Here is a 16,504-nt window from a genome sequence, read left to right on the forward strand (position 1 = left end):
CCTGGCTCCTCATCAGGGCCCTGCACCCCTGGTGTGGACCTGTCTGGTATCTGCCCCGCTCCATCTCCACGGAGCCACACCCAGGCTATGGCGCAGACCTCTGGGGTGACGACAAAAGGCTTTGGGTCTCATCTGCCATTCCTCCTGCGGCGGACCCTGCTGTCACTGCCCTTTTAGGGGAGGACCTGGCATGGAGACAGAGGCTGATGCCCTGCCTGTGGCCTCATTGCTGCTGAGGAGTGGTGGGCACTGGAACCCTGGTGTGAGGAGCTGCTTCGTGTGGGGACGCAGGGTCTTTGTAGGCTCTGGACAGGTGGGTGTCCTTCCCCCAACATAGTGGAGGCTGAGGCTCTGCCCTTCCAGCTCCTGCAGGGGTCAGCAGGAAATCTTGGCCCTGGACCCCAGGGACCACCCTGGCTCTGCTCACTCCTCGGGAGAGGCGGGGCTCCTCTTGTCTTCTTGTCTCCTCCCGGCTTCCTCACCACCCCAAGCTAGTGCACCAACCCCCTGCCTCCCCAGATTTGGGCCTTTCCCTCCTTTCTCTGGTATCCATCCCCTCCCGGACTCCCCCTCCTCTGTGTCAGCTCAGGCCTCTCCCTGGATGGACCTTGTTGGGCCAAGCGCCAACAGCCAGGAGAAGGTGAGGGGTGGTGGGGGCAGGCATCCCCCAGCCACAGGGAGTGGCTTCTCAGAGCCCCTGGCTCAGCCCATGCCCCCTCCCCGGGCTCTCGGCCAGGGTGGCTTCCACCGGAGCTGCACCCACGGCAGGTGGAGGGGCTGTGGTGGGCCCTGAGTTTCTGACCCAGCTAGGCCTGGGGCTGGATGGCGCCCAGCAGTAAGGTGGTGTGACCAGTTGGCTGGGTGCCTGCCTATCGCCCAGGCTGCCTCTTCCCCTCGTTTGTTAACTCCTTATCTCCCCAGCCCAGGCCTTTGGGGGAACTGGACAAACAGGAACTGAGTGCTCTCTGCTCAAACAAGGGTGGGTTGGCTGCGGGAGGAGGCCCGGGTCTTCGGACTCCCACCTGCCTCTTACCTCTGCCATCAGCCTCCACCCCTGTGTGCTTGTGGGACCCTTTTGCCCAGGTCACTGTGATGCCCTGGGGGCCAGACCCAGCTACACACCCAGGTGTCAGCCTTCGTCACCCTGGTTGGGGAGGCAGGTGGGGGAGCTGGCACAGGCTGTGCTGCACAGCTCTGTCCCTAGGCCGAGTCTGCCCTGCCCAGACTCCCCCTTTTCCTCTGGCTGCAGATCTGAGCCAGTGCGCTCAAAGGCTCTGGTGGAAACCAGAAGGACGGATGTGATGCATTGAGACCCGCCCTGCTCTGGAGCCAGAGGCTGCTCCCCGCCTGCTCCTCAGTCCAGGGCCAGGCAGACTGTGAACGACCTCAGGCCTGGAAAGTGCTTCTGTAGTGCTTGGTCTCCCTGTACCCTCAGGAAGGCAGAGTGGTCTCCCCAGAACCCCAACACCGGTGACTGGAGGTGGCAGTATCAAGAAGGCAACATAAACCACCCGGGGGTGAAACGACAGAAGCTCAGGTGGCTTCCTCCAGACCTGGCTCTGGAATGATGCTGGGGTCTCCCCTCCATGCACTTCCCACGTGGGTCTTCCAGGAAGGTGCACAGGGATGTGGAAGGTCAGATTCAGGTGTCATACTGCCAGGGCGCTACACATTCTTAGGCAAAGCCACTTAGCTTTCCTTAGCCTGTTTCCTCAACTAGAGATTGTAAATGAAATCTCTCACAGGGCCCAGTGCAGCATGGGCTCCAGCTCAAAACTGCAGGTCCCCAGCCTGGGTGACAGGGACCCTCATCCTGTGGCCCCGCCTGGGGCTCCACTCACCGTCAATGATCTCTTCCTTCACCTTGTGGAGCTCTCTGACCACCTCCTCTAGGATCTCCTGTTGGGAGAGGAGCGTCCAGGTGAAGGGACAGGCAGTGAAGACAGAAAAGCTGGGCTATGTCCAAAGGGTTCGGGGCCTCCTGGGCCTCTCCAGAGTTGCATCTGTCACCCTCGTCTCCTCGTGGCCCCCTTCCCACACAGAGGGGGGACGGTGTGGGAGCCCTGGGAAAATCCTGCCGCCACCTCCCGCAGGTAGACACCACTGAAACTAAGGCCTGCCTCGGGGCAGAAAGCCCCAGAGGCTGGCCTGAGGGAGGTGCCCAGAAAGGTTGAGGGACATCCTAATTCTGGTGATGGCAGGGGCTGGGGACGAAGGACAGGCTTGGGCACCCCCTTTCCTCCATGGCTGTTCCTTGACTGGCCTTTTGGGAGCCACGTGTGGGCCCCCAGGGCCTGCCTGGCTGTGCTGGTCAGAGATGGTCCCCAGCCTACTGGCTGCCCTCAGCCTCTGAGGGAAGGGCACAGGGCACGCTCACCTGCTTCATCCGGTCCAAGTCGAAGGCATCCAGGGCCATGTCATTCACGCTCCCAGCAGGCTTCATCCTGGGAAAGGGCGGGTGCGGTAAGTGGGAGCAGGGCCTGTGGGTGCCCTGGCTGGAGATGGGTGTGGGGGAAAGCTGGCTGTGCAGAGGCCCCGCTCAGGCTGGGCCCACCTGCTCCCCTCGCTCCACAGAGGCTGCTTGCTTCAGACTCTGGCCACCTCAGACCCAGTCTCTACCTGGAGAGGTCTCCATGGATACTGTGACCATATTTCCCAACCCGAGAGCCAAGGCTGGCTGGGGTCAACAAAGAAACCGCCTTCTGATCAGAGAGCTCTTACACAGAGGTGGCAACTTAATCGACAACATCGCACCCACCTGCTGCCTCCCTGGAAAGACAAACAGTATCGACAGCCTCCTCCTCAGGCTGGGAGCTCATGCTCCAGGTTGAGCTGGGGCTCGGCGAAGCAGCAGCGGAGGCAGGAGGTACAAGGTGAAGTTGCACAGTTGACACCAGCCTGGAGGCGCGCTCCTGACACACACCAGCACCCCCGGTGCTGGAGCTGGCGTGCAATCTATGCTCACTGCAACCTCTGCCTCCCAAGTTCAAGCGATTCTCCTACCTCAGCCTCCCAAGTAGCTGGGATTACAGGCATGTGCCACCAAGCCCAGCTAACTTGTATTTTTAGTAGAGACGGCGTTTCACCATGTTGGCCAAGCTGGTCTCGAATTCCCGACCTCACGTGATCCACCCACCTGGGCCTCCCAAAGTGCTGGGATTATGGGTGTGAGCCACTGCACCTGGCTGGTTTTGCTCTTTTGAGGTAGTTTGCATGGACTACTTCTTTGAAAAGTTTCTGAACTAAGGTAACTGATTTGAATTTTATTTTTATTTATCTGAGACAGGGTCTCACTCGATCACCCAGGATGGAGTGTAGAGGCGTATCATGCCTCACTGCAGCCTCAACCTCCCAGGCTCAAGTGATCCTCCCACCTTAGCCTCCCAAGTAGCTAGGACTACAGACATGTGCCCTACTTTTTAAAAATTTTATTTGTAGAGATGGGGTCTCACTGTGTTGCCCAGGCTGGTCTCAAAGTCCTGGGCTCAAGTGATCCTCCCGCCTTGGCCTCCCAAACTGCTGGGATGACAGGCATGAGCGCAGTGCCGGCCTGATTTGAATGTTAATGCGTCACATATGCATCTTCCCTGGAAGATCTTGGCAAAATGCTTGTCTATCTGGTCTTTTCAACGTGACTTGGTGCTGCAAGACACACTGCTGGGACCCAAGTTCCCTCGCACATGGACAGGATGGAGGCTGGAGCCCATGGTTTCAGGGAAACGTAGGTGGCATGAGCCCCTGGGTGTGACCATGGGCACACACACATCTATCTGGCAGGGCCAGCCTTGGCTGCTGAGGGGTCACGGGCACAGATGAGGACCATCTGGTGACTCTGAGGACCACTGTTGCCCACAGCCAGGGAGAATAAGGATGAAGAATGCGTGTTCCCACACCCTCCAGATGAGCTCAAGAAAGAGGCCAAGCCTAGCCCTAAACAGGTCTGTAATTCTGGGTCCTGAGAGTCAAACGCATCCAGCCAGAGGCCCCTGGGTCCTTCAAGCCTCTCCTGTGGGTTCCAGACCCTATTCCAGCAACAACTGCTGGGACACCTGGGCCAACTGCTCCACCTCGCCAGGCCCTGGCCCTCTCCATCTGCAGCCCTGATAGCCACCCAGTGAGAAACACAGCAGGCTTCCTAAGCAATGCAACACACCAGAGGGGTGGTGGTACACGTTCCCCTTAGAGCCATCTGGAAATTAGAGAACAGATTTGTCTCAGAGCTGAAAAGAGACCCTATTCCAAGCATGAATGGCCTTGACAATGTTCCTGCCCAGTGAGCGACCCTTGGCCACTCACAACATGGCAGCCTGCCTTGCTGCACCAGCAGGACATGGCGGGGTCTGCTGGGAGCGCTGCAGGCTCCCCCTGCTGCTCTATCTGCTCCAGGGCCCTCGCTTTGCCCACTCTGGTTGCCTTCCCCTCCCCAGCCACCATCATGGCACCCTGTGCCTCAAGCTCCCTGACGGCCCTGCAATAAATACAATGTAAACTTCTAACTCCACGCTCCCTCACACCCTGCACATGAATACAATCTAAACTTCTAACTCCACGCTCCCTCACACCCTGCACATGAATACAATCTAAACTTCTAACTCCACGCTCCCTCACACCCTCTTCCTCACCCTTCCCGTTCCCCCGCCCCATGGCCTGCTGTCTACTCCGAGGTGTGGGAGAGCTCGCGGGTGGCTGCAGGCTCAGGGCCCTGGCACTTACCCTTCCTTCTGCTTGGAAGGCTGTCCCCATGATCTCCGTACAGCAGACTCCTCCTCGTCCGGGTCAACGAAAATGCCAGCTCCCGGCAGAGGCCTGCCCCACCCCACTCCCCAAAGCACCCTGTCCCTTCCACCATGTGACCCGCACCCTCTCCAGAGCACTCCTCAGGACCACAGTGGCCTCGATCACGCGGTGCTCTTTGCAGGCAGGGACTGTCCCCAGCACACGGCCCGGCTGACCATAAGCCTTCGACAAACCCCAGCTGACCGCTAAGACCGCCTCATCTCTGTCCACCTGCACTGGTCTTGGCATTGCTGCCAGGGCCAGGCCAGGCTCTGCTCTGCTCTCCACCTGCTTTAGCTCTGCAAGGCCAGTTTCAATGCCTCCTGCTCTGTGACAAGGGTGGTTTCCCTTCAATTTGTGGTGGCAATGGAGACATTCTTGATGCAGGTTCTAGAGGCCTTCAAATTCAGGCCACATGTGCCTCCAGATACTATGTGGCTGGCTGCCTCTGCCTTTTTGGGCAACCAGAGTTCCAAATATTCTATCATGCTGTCATGCCAGCTTTTGACTCGGGAAATATGGTCAGCATGTCTGCGGGGAAACTGGCTGTGTGTGCTGGACGCAGAGGAAGGACTCTGGGCTGGAGGAAAGGGGTGGGGCTCAGGGCCAGAGATAGGACTAGTTGAACTGCAGTGTGCAGCCCTGGCTAGTGACCACACTCCATGTCCAGCTGTTGTTTGCACAGCTGTCCCCACCACTGCCCTGTGCAGCAGGGGTTAACACACCTCACTTTGTGGGGGGAAAAGAGAGGCTTGGAGAGGTCCCCTAACTTGCCCACTGTCACACGTAGTGAGTCCAGAGCTGGGACTCCAGGTTGGCCCCCCTGCACTACCTCTGTGGACAGGTCACTGCCCTCCTTGGTCACTGCCCTCAGAGGGAGGAGGAGGAGCTGTCAGGACCCAAGGTCCTGGGTCTGAAAGAACAGATCACCTTCCCAGAGCAAGCTGTTAAATGCCAGGATGTGAGACAGGGTGCAAAGGTGTTAGTCACGGAATGAGGGACAGAGGAGCCCCAAACCCTGGGGAACATGTGAGCAGGAGGGTTGTTCGGTACCTAGAGTGAGGCTGCGACTGAAGGGGGCTCTTAGCTTCGGGACTCTTTGCCACAGACGGGGTTCTACGGCAATGGAATGAAACAGACATGTGAATCGGCGCCAGCGCCCACCTCTGCCCCACCAGCCTCACCAGTCAGGCCTTCCCGGGGCAGCTCACCTGGCCAGAATCGAGGACACAGGTTTCTCCACCGAGTTGCTCCGCTCCCAGGGCTTCCGGCCAGCCTCTGTTAATTCATTTCATGGATGAAGAACCTCACAGCTGAGAGGACTCAGTAGCCACTCCAATCCCCTAAACATCCCAACAGGAAGCCCTCACCCATGCCGAGGGTGCAGAGCCCCGTGGCAGGAAGATCTGATTTGAGTCGAGCCAAAACCTGGCTCCTTGTTCTCAGTCCCCCATGGCCTAGGTCAGGTTGACCCTGACCTGTGACCTGGTTCTGAGCCCTTCACTGTGCCAGGTCTCTCTGGAACGTGAGCCTGCTGGTAAGGGACCCAGTGACCAGAGCCACAGGGTGAGCAAACAGGACCTCCCTGGACATCGCAGCACAGCCTTGCTCCCACATGTGGGGTGGCGGCCAGGCCCCTTAGCCTGGCACCTGCTACTGAGGGGCTCCCTAGTCTGTCCCTAATGCTGCGCGTGGCTCTGTCCCATTCTGGCTGGCTTGTCTTTTCTTTTTTAAGGTAAGTGGTATTGGGTTATATTTTGTTCTACTCCAAAAGATTTGTTGCATTTGTTGCATTAAAAAGATTTGTTGACTTTGCAGGATGAGCAGAGGCAGAAGACAAAATCTCTAAGGGTAGTGGGGCAGCTGCCTGGCCCCGAGCTGAGCCTTGGCACCCTGCAGACCAACTGTGGGATTGAGGCAGTTTTCCACAAAGCCACCTTCCGGGACAGGCGCTGGGCCTGCAGGCACTAGACCTGGGGCTACAGACATGTCCCAGGTGTGTGGCCTTGAGCAAACCACTTTCCACACAGATGGGAACCAGGGAGCCCACTCACTGGACTATTGGAAGAAGCAAACAGGGCGGGGCATTGATCATGTTCATCAACCAGAGGAGGCAGATCAACATGCCAGGCAAAGTCTTAGGAGGAGAGGACATGGGGTGCAGTCTCACAGGGAGGCGACACCCAACCCGAGCATGCCCCAGAGACACACACGAACAGCTGGCAAGAGCCTCCTCTGCCCAGCTAGGGCAGCCTGATGCCCCTGCCTCTCCTCGCTATGCTCACGAACACAGGCCTGGCACAGAGCAGGTGCTGCGAAAATAGTTGTCAAATGAACAACCCTGGGGTCTTTCTCCCACTGCGAAGCCTCGTCATACTCGCCTAATTACCTCCCATCTGCCACAGCTTAGACAGAGAGAAACCTGAGCCAGGAAAGGGGCTGCGTTTCGGGTGGAGCAAGATCTACTACCATCTCTGTAATGTCAGTCATCAGCTGGTGTTTCACCGGGAGACGTGAGTCCTGACACTGACACTGCTTAAGAGCACTGGCCCCAGCCAGCCTCAGGAGCCCTGGACACAAACTCCCACCCTGGGTATGTGCTGTCAGGCAAGTGCCTTCCCTCATGCGGGACTCAGGGTCCTGGTGGGAAAGTGACATGCAGGTCACCCTGGGGACCCCTCACAGTGGGTCTGCTCTAACACTTCCTGTGCTCCCGCATAGGCTCCTGGGGGAGGCTCTGGAGGCCCCTTCAGAACTGGGCCTCCCAGCGGCCTGGCCCTCTGCTCAGGCATACTAAAGAGGCTGGATCAGAGGGTCCTCTCAGAAGGGTCCCCCCCTCCCACTCTGAGACCTCATGCCTCAGTGGGGTCAGCGGGGGGCACCCTCTCACCTGAGGAGTTAGGTGGCTGGCTGGCTCCTCGGGTCCCCGGAGAGGGGGAGGTACTAGGATCTTCCTAAAATGGAGAAGAAGGAAGTCTGTTTAGGAAGGCCACCTGGGGCCAGGACAGGACATCACTGGACACTTCATAAAACCTCAGTTTTCCAAATGTCCCCAATGAACACACATGACTTTTATAATTAGCGAAACATTAAATATTGAAAAGCGAAAACTCAAAATCTCAGTGGGGAGTGCATCGAGCCAGTGACCAAACCTGGGGAAGGAAGGCTGCAGGGAGCTTTAGGTTCTCTGCAGGGTGATGCAGAACTTCCTTCTGCCCCTCAGCAGCCCCAAGCCCCGAGCCCCCGTGGGCCAGATGCCTCCCGTGTGTCATCTGACTTCTCGTGAGCACCCCGTGGAGTGGCCTGCTCCCCCTGTGCAGCACACACACCTGCCCGTGTCATAGGTCTGTGGCAATGCTCAAACAGTGGATGTGTTCACCCAGCAGTGGAACACCTAACACTCATCATGCACGGCATGTGCGTCAGGATGATTTTTCAGTATCAAGTACGCGCCACTGATTAAGTATTAAGAGTAACCCTTCCACTTGATGGAGCAGGATGCACAGCATTCAAGCTGCTGACAGGCGGCCTCCCAGCCTGCCGTGTCATTCCACTCCGAAGCAAAGAACCTCTGTCACCGTGGCAGAGGTCTTTGCTTTGTCTCCTCTGCTCACTACGTCCCCACACGAGAAGAGGCCTGGCACCTATCAGGAACACCCTGCGTATCTGTGTGGTGAATGAGTAAGTCCTGGGGGGCTCTGGTTGAGAGGCAAAAGCAGGTGCCAGGCTGCAGGTGTTGGGATGAGGTCCTTAGGCCTCCTCATTTTAAAGACAGCTGAATAACAGATTATGTCAATCAACACACACGTGTAGGGGCCACGATGAAAGCTATATAGGGTGACATCAGAGTCACTAAAAAATTATCATCTTTTCTCGTATGTTTCTTTTTTAAACCCTCCCTGCTTAAAAGGGAAGTTATGCTTCGACTCTAGGCTGGGAAAGAGGTGGCCACAGCACTCCCCGGCCCTGGGCACAGAGGCTCGCATCCCTCCTCTGGCAGTCGCAGTCTGTGAGGCAGCTGTGCCCGGCGTGCCTGGGTGCAGGTTTTCAGGTGGTAGAACTGGTCCTTGGAGCAGTAACTCCACTGGCCCACGGCCAGCTCTGCCATGGCAGAGTGCCTGCCCAAGTCACCGGACTCCACATCTGGGGCTCTTTTCGTCTTTCAGATAAGCCTTCTTTCTTCTCTGTTAATGATAAACGTAGTGCATGTTCACTGCAGAGAACTGGTGAAATGCCGGGAAGCATAAACAAGAAAATGAGCGCCGGCCATCAGCCTCTCTCCCTCCCACTGTACTTGTTTGGTGTGTGGATCTTCTGAAGGCCCTGCTCTCTTTAGAGGCTAGTCCCGGGTGTGAGATGGGACCATGGCAAACAAGAACCAGCTGTAGCCAGGGGCCTATCGACAACAAGAGAGAAAAGACAGGGGTCTGAGGAGGAGAGTGCCATCCTTGGGGTTGAAGGTTTCAAGAATGTTCCTCTTCTGGCCGGGCGCGGTGGCTCAAGCCTGTAATCCCAGCACTTTGGGAGGCCGAGATGGGCGGATCACGAGGTCAGGAGATCGAGACCATCCTGGCTAACACGGTGAAACCCCGTCTCTACTAAAATACAAAAAAAAAAAACTAGCCGGGCGAGGTGCCGGGTGCCTGTAGTCCCAGCTACTCTGGAGGCTGAGGCAGGAGAATGGTGTAAACCCAGGAGGCGGAGCTTGCCGTGAGCTGAGATCCCGCCACTGCACTCCAGCCCGGGCGACAGAGCAAGGCTCCGTCTCAAAAAAAAAAAAAAAAAAAAAAAGAATGTTCCTCTTCTAGAAGCCCCTGGGCTTTGAAATCCATTCTTAGAGCTAGAGGAGTGAGAGTTTTAGTTTTCAGGGGCTGGGACTGCAACATACTGGCACCTGATTAAGAAAGGCCAGCAATGTCTTCAGAGCCCCAGGCCTGTGGCTGGAACAAGGCCACAGTATTTTGATGTCTGTGATTAACCTGTGGCCTGCAATTTCAGAAATTAATGGCAAGTCAGTTGGCTAAACTCCACAGCATGTGCAAGGTACGGGAATGGTGGACGTGTGAGAAGCCCAGGCCTGGCCCTCCAAGGGCCTAAGATCTGGCAGGAGACAGTGAGCCTGCACAAGCAATCGTGCCTGTGCTGAGGGCTTGGGGAGAAGACCAGGGCTGGGATCAAGTAGTGAAGAGCTTGTGAGGCCTGCGGGTCGGGAGGCTGTTTTTTGTTGTTGTTGTTGGTTTTTGAGACGGAGTCTTACTCTTGTTGCCCAGGCTGGAGTGCAATGGTGCAATCTCCACTCACTGCAACCTCCGCCTCCCAGGTTCAAGCAATTCTCCTGCCTCAGTCTCCCAAGTGGCTGGGACTACAGGCACGCGCCACCACGCCCGGCTAATTTTGTATTTTTACTAGAGATGGCGTTTCACCATGTTGGCCAGGCTGGTCTCAAACTCCTGATCTCAGGTGATCCATCTGCCTCAGCCTCCCAAAGTGCTGGGATTATAGGTGTGAAGTGTTGCGCCGGCCGGGAGGCTGTTTTTTAAGGAGTAAGGTTTATGCAGAAAAGTACAGGCTGAATGGCAGCTGGCTAGTGGGGCAAAGGGACCCATATGTGCCCAGGACGGGGCTGAGAGGTGCGGATCAGCTGGGAGGGCTATAGCCTCAGGGTAACACCAGCATGACCCTAATGGGAGGACAGCGCAGGAAGCCTACTCTGGTCCCTGGCAGTTGTATTTCCTCTCTCATTCTGCACTGAGGTGGAACCTTTAAGGCATTTGCAGTTAAGGCTAAACTTAGCCCTGTCAGTAGCAGTCTTTTTATAGGAAAAGCTTAACACAGAGGAAAAGAGAATTAGCTGCCCTAAGTGGAAGCAGATGTTGGGAGTTCTGGCAGCCAGGCTGGCTCTGGGCTGCCTGCTAAGGACAAGAGCTAGGGGTCCAGGGCTCCTTTGCCACAGCTCACCTGAAGCTCCTGCTGGAAGAGGGGTCTTTAGAAACATAAATAATTTGAAAATAAAAACCTCTCTGGGCTTCTGGCAGACGTGCCCCACTGCAGTGTACTCTTGGAGTCCCAGCCCCGACGAGACCCTGGCTGGTCTGTGCTCCCCAGGGCTCCTGGGCAGGCAAAGTAGCCCTGCGGTGCAGTGCCAGGGCCCCAGGTTTCTCCCCTGTTGGGCTGCAGCTCCAAGGGTGGAGCAGTGTCTGGTCGGTGGTGCTCAGTGAGGGCAGGCCTGTCGGTGGGGCCAGGGTGGTGCAGGGGCAAGCGCTGCAGAGACCCTCCGCCCTCCTGTGAATCACCTGAAGAAGTGCCCATCCCACGCAGGTCCCAAAGGCCTTGCCTGAGACCAGAGAGCCTCCCTGGCGATGCACTGATCTCAGTGGGAAGCCTGAGGATGGGGCAGGCTGCTTGCTCACCATTTGGCTTTCATCTTCCTTCTTCTCAGCTGGCTTGTCTGACTGGGAAGCTGCTTTTCTCCTAGGCACAGAGAAGGGGAAGATACAGATCAGCTCCTCACGTTCTCACACTGTCCCAGAACTCTTCTGCCTCCTCCCTGCCAGACCCACCCCAGTCCTCAGATAAACCTGTGGGGGAAAATGATGATGTGAAGGAGGCGGCTTGTCCAGGCCCAGTCTGGTGAGGAGCCAGGCCCAGGCAGATGTCCAGGCCCTCTGTGTGCTCATGGCCTGGGACACAAAACTGGTTTAGGCAGAGGGCGAGATGCCTCTGTGTCTGTTTAGCTCTACTGGCGGCAGCTGCAGTGTCTGAGGGGTGGAGGGGAGGCGGGCGTGCTCTGTTCCCAGGACACCGAAGACCTGGCCACATGGGACAGAGAGGCACTTCCCTGGGCTGCAGTCTGTCACACAGGTCAGGACATTGGCCACTTTCACCCTAAGGCCCTCGTGTCTCGGAACTCAGTTAACCCAGCCATGCCCTCCCCAATCTAGAATGCCACTCAGAGCCTGGAAATGCTCAGAAGAGGAGCCCTGGAATAGGTCCACGTGACACCCTTGAGTCGGTTTGCACACCTCCCCAGTATGAATCCCCGTTTCATGTACTCTAAAACCTCACCCATATTTTTTGGCCCCAGTGGTATCTGTTGACCTCCCAGATCTACACAGGCAGACCCTCAGTGTTCCCCAGAGATAGGCTTCTGTGGCTCTTCAACTTGAGATGAACTGCCCATCAAGCATGGAGCTGGTCTGAGGTGTGGCGAGGGGCCATGGCCTCTGTCTGTGATGGGCCCACCTGGCAGCCTCCTCAGCTACAGCAGGGGCCCCTTCTTTAGCTCTCATCTCAGGACAGGTCTGCCCACCTCGTCCCTCAGCCCAGAAACCAGGGAACCACCCCTGACACCAGCTTCTTATAACAGTCAGCCTGGTCAGTTCTACCTCTAAATCTGCGTACCCGCCTGTCCTTTTTGTCTTTACTTTTGACATCTTCCTGCATGCCCCCATCATCTCTTCCTGGACTGTCAGAGTCTCCTAACTGGCCCAGCCACGATCATTTTCACCTCACCAGCTGCCCCCCAGCAGCCGGCGTCCCATCTCCTAGAAACAGAACGCTGACCAAGCCACCCGCTCGCAGGGGGTGTCGGCGGGAGGAGTGTCTGTGAAAGTGCTGCTAAACAGGGGCTTTCCGTCCATGTTTATTTCCCTCCTGTCCTCCACTACTGGCAGAGAGACTCAATTGCATGCCCTCAGAGGCAGGAGACAACCAACATGAAAAGAAACCTGGCAAGGGCATTGTCATCGTCAGCTCCACCCAGGAGCCATCACTAAGGTGGATTTCAAAGAGCAACCTGATTGATCCCTGCTGAGCTATGCAAAGCATGTGTGTTCTCGGGAGGGCCTTGGCTCTCCCATCAGCATCTGGCATCTCACTGGCTCCTGGCAATACTGGCCTTTTCCTGTTCTTAGACAGAAAGGTGCTTCCCCTCAGCTTGGTCTAGGACTCAGGGAGAGCATTCATATTTTCTTTTCCAAAACAATTTCTATTTCTCTGTGGCCCATCCTCCCCTCTGAGTGCTCTGGGGTGGAACTGGATGCCCTGCACCAGGAGGCTCCCTCTTCCAGCCGGACTTTTGGTCCATTTCCTCCACACCTAGCTCTCCAGGCACAGGGGGTGTCGGCCTTCCCAGCTTTACCTGAACTCTGCCCACTGTCCCGCTTACAGCACAGGACATCCTCATCCTTCTGTGAGCCCTCCCGGCCTCTCCCTCATGGAGCCCTTCGCCTCTGTGTGACCGCTGTCAGCCCCACACACCTGGACTCACTCACAGGAAACTGCTCAGGAGCCTGCCTCCTGTCTTGGCGATTTACACACGCCGAGGCCCGTGCTGCGGATCCACCTTGCTGTTCCCTGAAACACGCGGAGCCTCCCCTCCCTGCCATCTGTGATGCATGCAAAGAGGCCCTTGGCAGGAAACCCAGGCTGTGCCCCCGCCATGAAGTGCCACACCAGCTGCCTGCACCTGTGGGCCTCTGTCATCTCGCGTCATCCTCATGGAGCCACGGGAAGGTAATGAGAGGAACTAGGACTGCAGTATGAAGACCCTGGGCATACCCAAAGTTCTTACTTGCGTCAGCCAATTGGAAGGCAGCTGGGAGGGCCAGGAGAAGGCAACAAAGTGGCAGGGGGTGGAGGTGGGGTTACCAAGGGAACAAGGTCCTTGCTGTAGCTTCCTCTATTCTGGCAGGAGAGGCTTGCTCCTGTGCCCTCTGGTGCCTAGGTGAGCCACGATATTGGTAGTCCAAGGTGAGCACATTCCTGATGCCAAGTCATATTTTAAAATAAAATCCAAGCTTTGCATCCCTTTTGAGAAAGACTTGGATGATCTCCCCACCTGCTCGGGTTTCATCTGGGGAAGAGCAGAGAGCCACAATGGCAGGCTGCAGCCACACCTGCTGCAGCGAGCAGACACACATGGCCAGGTCTCAGGCCCTAGAGTCCAGCCGGGATGTAGATGGAACTGCTCTCTCTCTGTCGCTCAGGGAAATGCCCTCTGGGCTCCTACCCTTCATAACTCCTCCTGAGTCCTCCATAATGAACCCTAGAGGATGGGGCGCCTTCACTACACATTCACCAGAGTGTCCTCTGCAAACTCGACCACTGTGGCCACATCTTATTTCTGTTAGGATCTTAAGAGCAAGGACTGTTCTTTTTCCTGTGTTTATCTCTGAAATTGTCTCCAAATTTATCTCTGCTCAGGACAGGGCTAGTACATGATAGATGCTTCAGGAAATACTTGCTGAGCTAAAATGAAGGATTTGGAGTTTAGAGGACTCCTGTGGGCTTGCTGCTTCACACTAACCCCTTGGGAAGGGCAAACTTAAGTAACAGTTTCCCCTGCTTGGCTAAACCCAGGGAACAAAGATTCTGGGGTCAAGCAAGGATTCTCTGTGCAGCACTGGGGCCAGGAGCTTCCCACTAGGCACAACAAGTCTCGGGAGGTGTAGAGACCTACCTCTTGGCCAGCAGTTTGTTCATTTCCTCCATGAGGCCTCCTCCGCCACCCCCACTGCTTGCCCGGTTGGCATCGGACTTTGAGGTCCCACTGGGACTGGAGCCTCCAGATGCATCTTCTGGCTGAGAAAAAAGGAGGCCACGTTTTAGATTCTGCTGCTGATGGCAGAACAGGGAGCAGCAACTATGTGAGGGGATGCAGGGGACTGTGTGCGTGTGAATCCTATGGCAGCAGCACTGCAAGGGGCCTCAGGGACCATCTAGTCCATTATTCCCCAACCCCACGGGGGAGAAAACCAGAATCAACAGAGGGACAAGGACCAGCCCAGGTCACACAGGTCGCAGACATGCCCCAGGCCTGCAGCTCATGGTCAGTATCTTTGCCAAGACCAGCCATGACACATGGCGGGAGGGAGGGAGGGAGGGGAGAAGAGACTGTTCTGTGGGAAGGAACACAATGTAGGCCAAAGGTCTGTATCACAGCTATTCTTACAAGCACAGTTCCAGAACATATGAGCAAGGGTTAGGGAAGAAACAGCCAGGTGGACCTAGTTGCCAGGATACAGCTTTGTACAGTGGAAAGGGCAATGGACTTAGATTCAGGAGACCCAGGCTTGAGTCCAAAATCTGCTATTTATAAACGGTGTGACTTGAGCAAATTATTCAAGCTCTTTGTGCTTCCACTTCCTCATCTCTAAAGCGGGACATATTTCTTGCCCCACGCATGAAGGCCAATGTGAGGCTCAATGGCTAACTAAAGCACCTCATAATTTCAAATTGCTGTCCCATGCGATTTATTTGAGAAAAAGGGGCCAAGGGCCAGCTAGCTTGGGCAGGGAAGCAGTTTGCTCAGCGCCTCACAGACGGGGGAAGGAACACAATCGCTTTGCAGATGGCATAAGCGTCCCTCGGTCCCATTCCCGCCCCACGCACAGGAGGTCTTACCCGTTGGACTCTTCTCAGCTTGGCCCCAGCTATGGCAGCGGCCAGTCCTGACATGGAGCTCTCGTCGTGGCTGGACCCCTGGGCTCCTCCAGCTGGCAGTGGGGGTGGGGGAGGTGGGGTAGCCCCTGTGGGTGGAGGTGGGACTGGGGGTGGGGTGGCGGTGGAGGCCCACTACATGAGATGGGGGCGCTGGCTGCAGATGAGGGATGCCCTGGTGGGAGGATGGGTCCTGAAACGCAACAGTGAGGCTCAGCCAGCTCCAGCACTCAGCCGGGGGCTAAGCCTGCTGCTCTCAGCTCAGGTTCCCCAGAGGAAGGACAGAGGGCAGGCTGCTCCTCAGAGGGATGAGGAACAGCTCCAGGCCTGCTTCATCCAGGAAGCCCCCATGGGATGAACTTGGCTCTGGCACAATTATTCCCTATTCTGGTGTCCTCAGTACTCCGGGGCCTGGCTGGACCCACAGTGTCCTCTATTTGCTTAACATTCCTTGAGCCCAGGCAATTTCCTCTTGCTCCAATCATGTTTTTCCAGGGGGAGAGGAAGCTGTCTGGTTACAGTTTGTGCCTCTTCTCTTCTCTGCTCCTTCTAAGAACCTAGCATCCCCTAGGCAGAAGCTAGTCACCAAGATCCAACTGTGACTGACACTTGGTCTTTGGAGGCTGTGGCAGGTACTGTGGGTCCCAGGGCCAACTGGGGGCGTGGGTCAGGGCGCAATGCTGAGTGCTGGGCTCCAGCATCATCCATCCATCCTCTGCCAGTGCTGCCTGAGCCTGTTTTGTGCCAGGCAATGTGCTAGGTGCTGGGTATGGTGCTGGGGAAAACCAGCCACAAGCTCTCTGCTCAGGGTGCTCACAGCCTGTGAGGAACAGTCAACAAATTGCACCGGTGAATGCAGATGGAGGACTGTGGCAAGCTGACAAGTGTTACCAAGGGCAGGCACACAGCGCCATGCTGGCATACAAAGAGGCGCTCCAGCCTGGCCAGAAGTTCACGGAAGACTTCCTCACAGAAGTAACTGTGTGCCGGGCGTGGTGGCTCAAGCCTGTAATCCCAGCACTTTGGGAGGCCGAGACGGGTGGATCACGAGGTCAGGAGATCGAGACCATCCTGGCTAACACGATGAAACCCAGTCTCTACTAAAAAAATATGAAAAACTAGCCGGGCGAGGTGGCGGGCGCCTGTAGTCCCAGCTACTCGGGAGGCTGAGGCAGGAGAACAGCGTAAACCCGGGAGGCGGAGCCTGCAGTAAGCTGAGATCCGTCCACTGCACTCCACCCTGGGCGACAGAGCGAGACTCCGTGTCAAAAAAAAAAAAAAAAAAAAA

At 56.5% G+C, this 16,504-nt stretch overlaps 1 protein-coding gene across 1 annotated transcript in view; it reads right to left on the reverse strand.

Annotated features, from left to right (window-relative positions):
* The window catches only part of EVL (Enah/Vasp-like), an 84,377-nt gene that overhangs the window by 583 nt on the left and 67,290 nt on the right, over positions 1–16,504 (reverse strand). The window contains 9 exon segments of the mRNA XM_017892247.1: positions 1,842–1,899; positions 2,378–2,444; positions 5,830–5,892; positions 5,988–6,054; positions 7,667–7,730; positions 11,187–11,247; positions 14,237–14,358; positions 15,181–15,335; positions 15,338–15,445. Of these exon segments, the coding sequence (XP_017747736.1) occupies positions 1,842–1,899; positions 2,378–2,444; positions 5,830–5,892; positions 5,988–6,054; positions 7,667–7,730; positions 11,187–11,247; positions 14,237–14,358; positions 15,181–15,335; positions 15,338–15,445 (765 nt within the window).

This window comes from Rhinopithecus bieti, unplaced genomic scaffold (assembly GCF_001698545.2).
Source record: "Rhinopithecus bieti isolate Rb0 unplaced genomic scaffold, ASM169854v2 scaffold_20150, whole genome shotgun sequence".
NCBI lineage: Eukaryota > Metazoa > Chordata > Mammalia > Primates > Cercopithecidae > Rhinopithecus > Rhinopithecus bieti.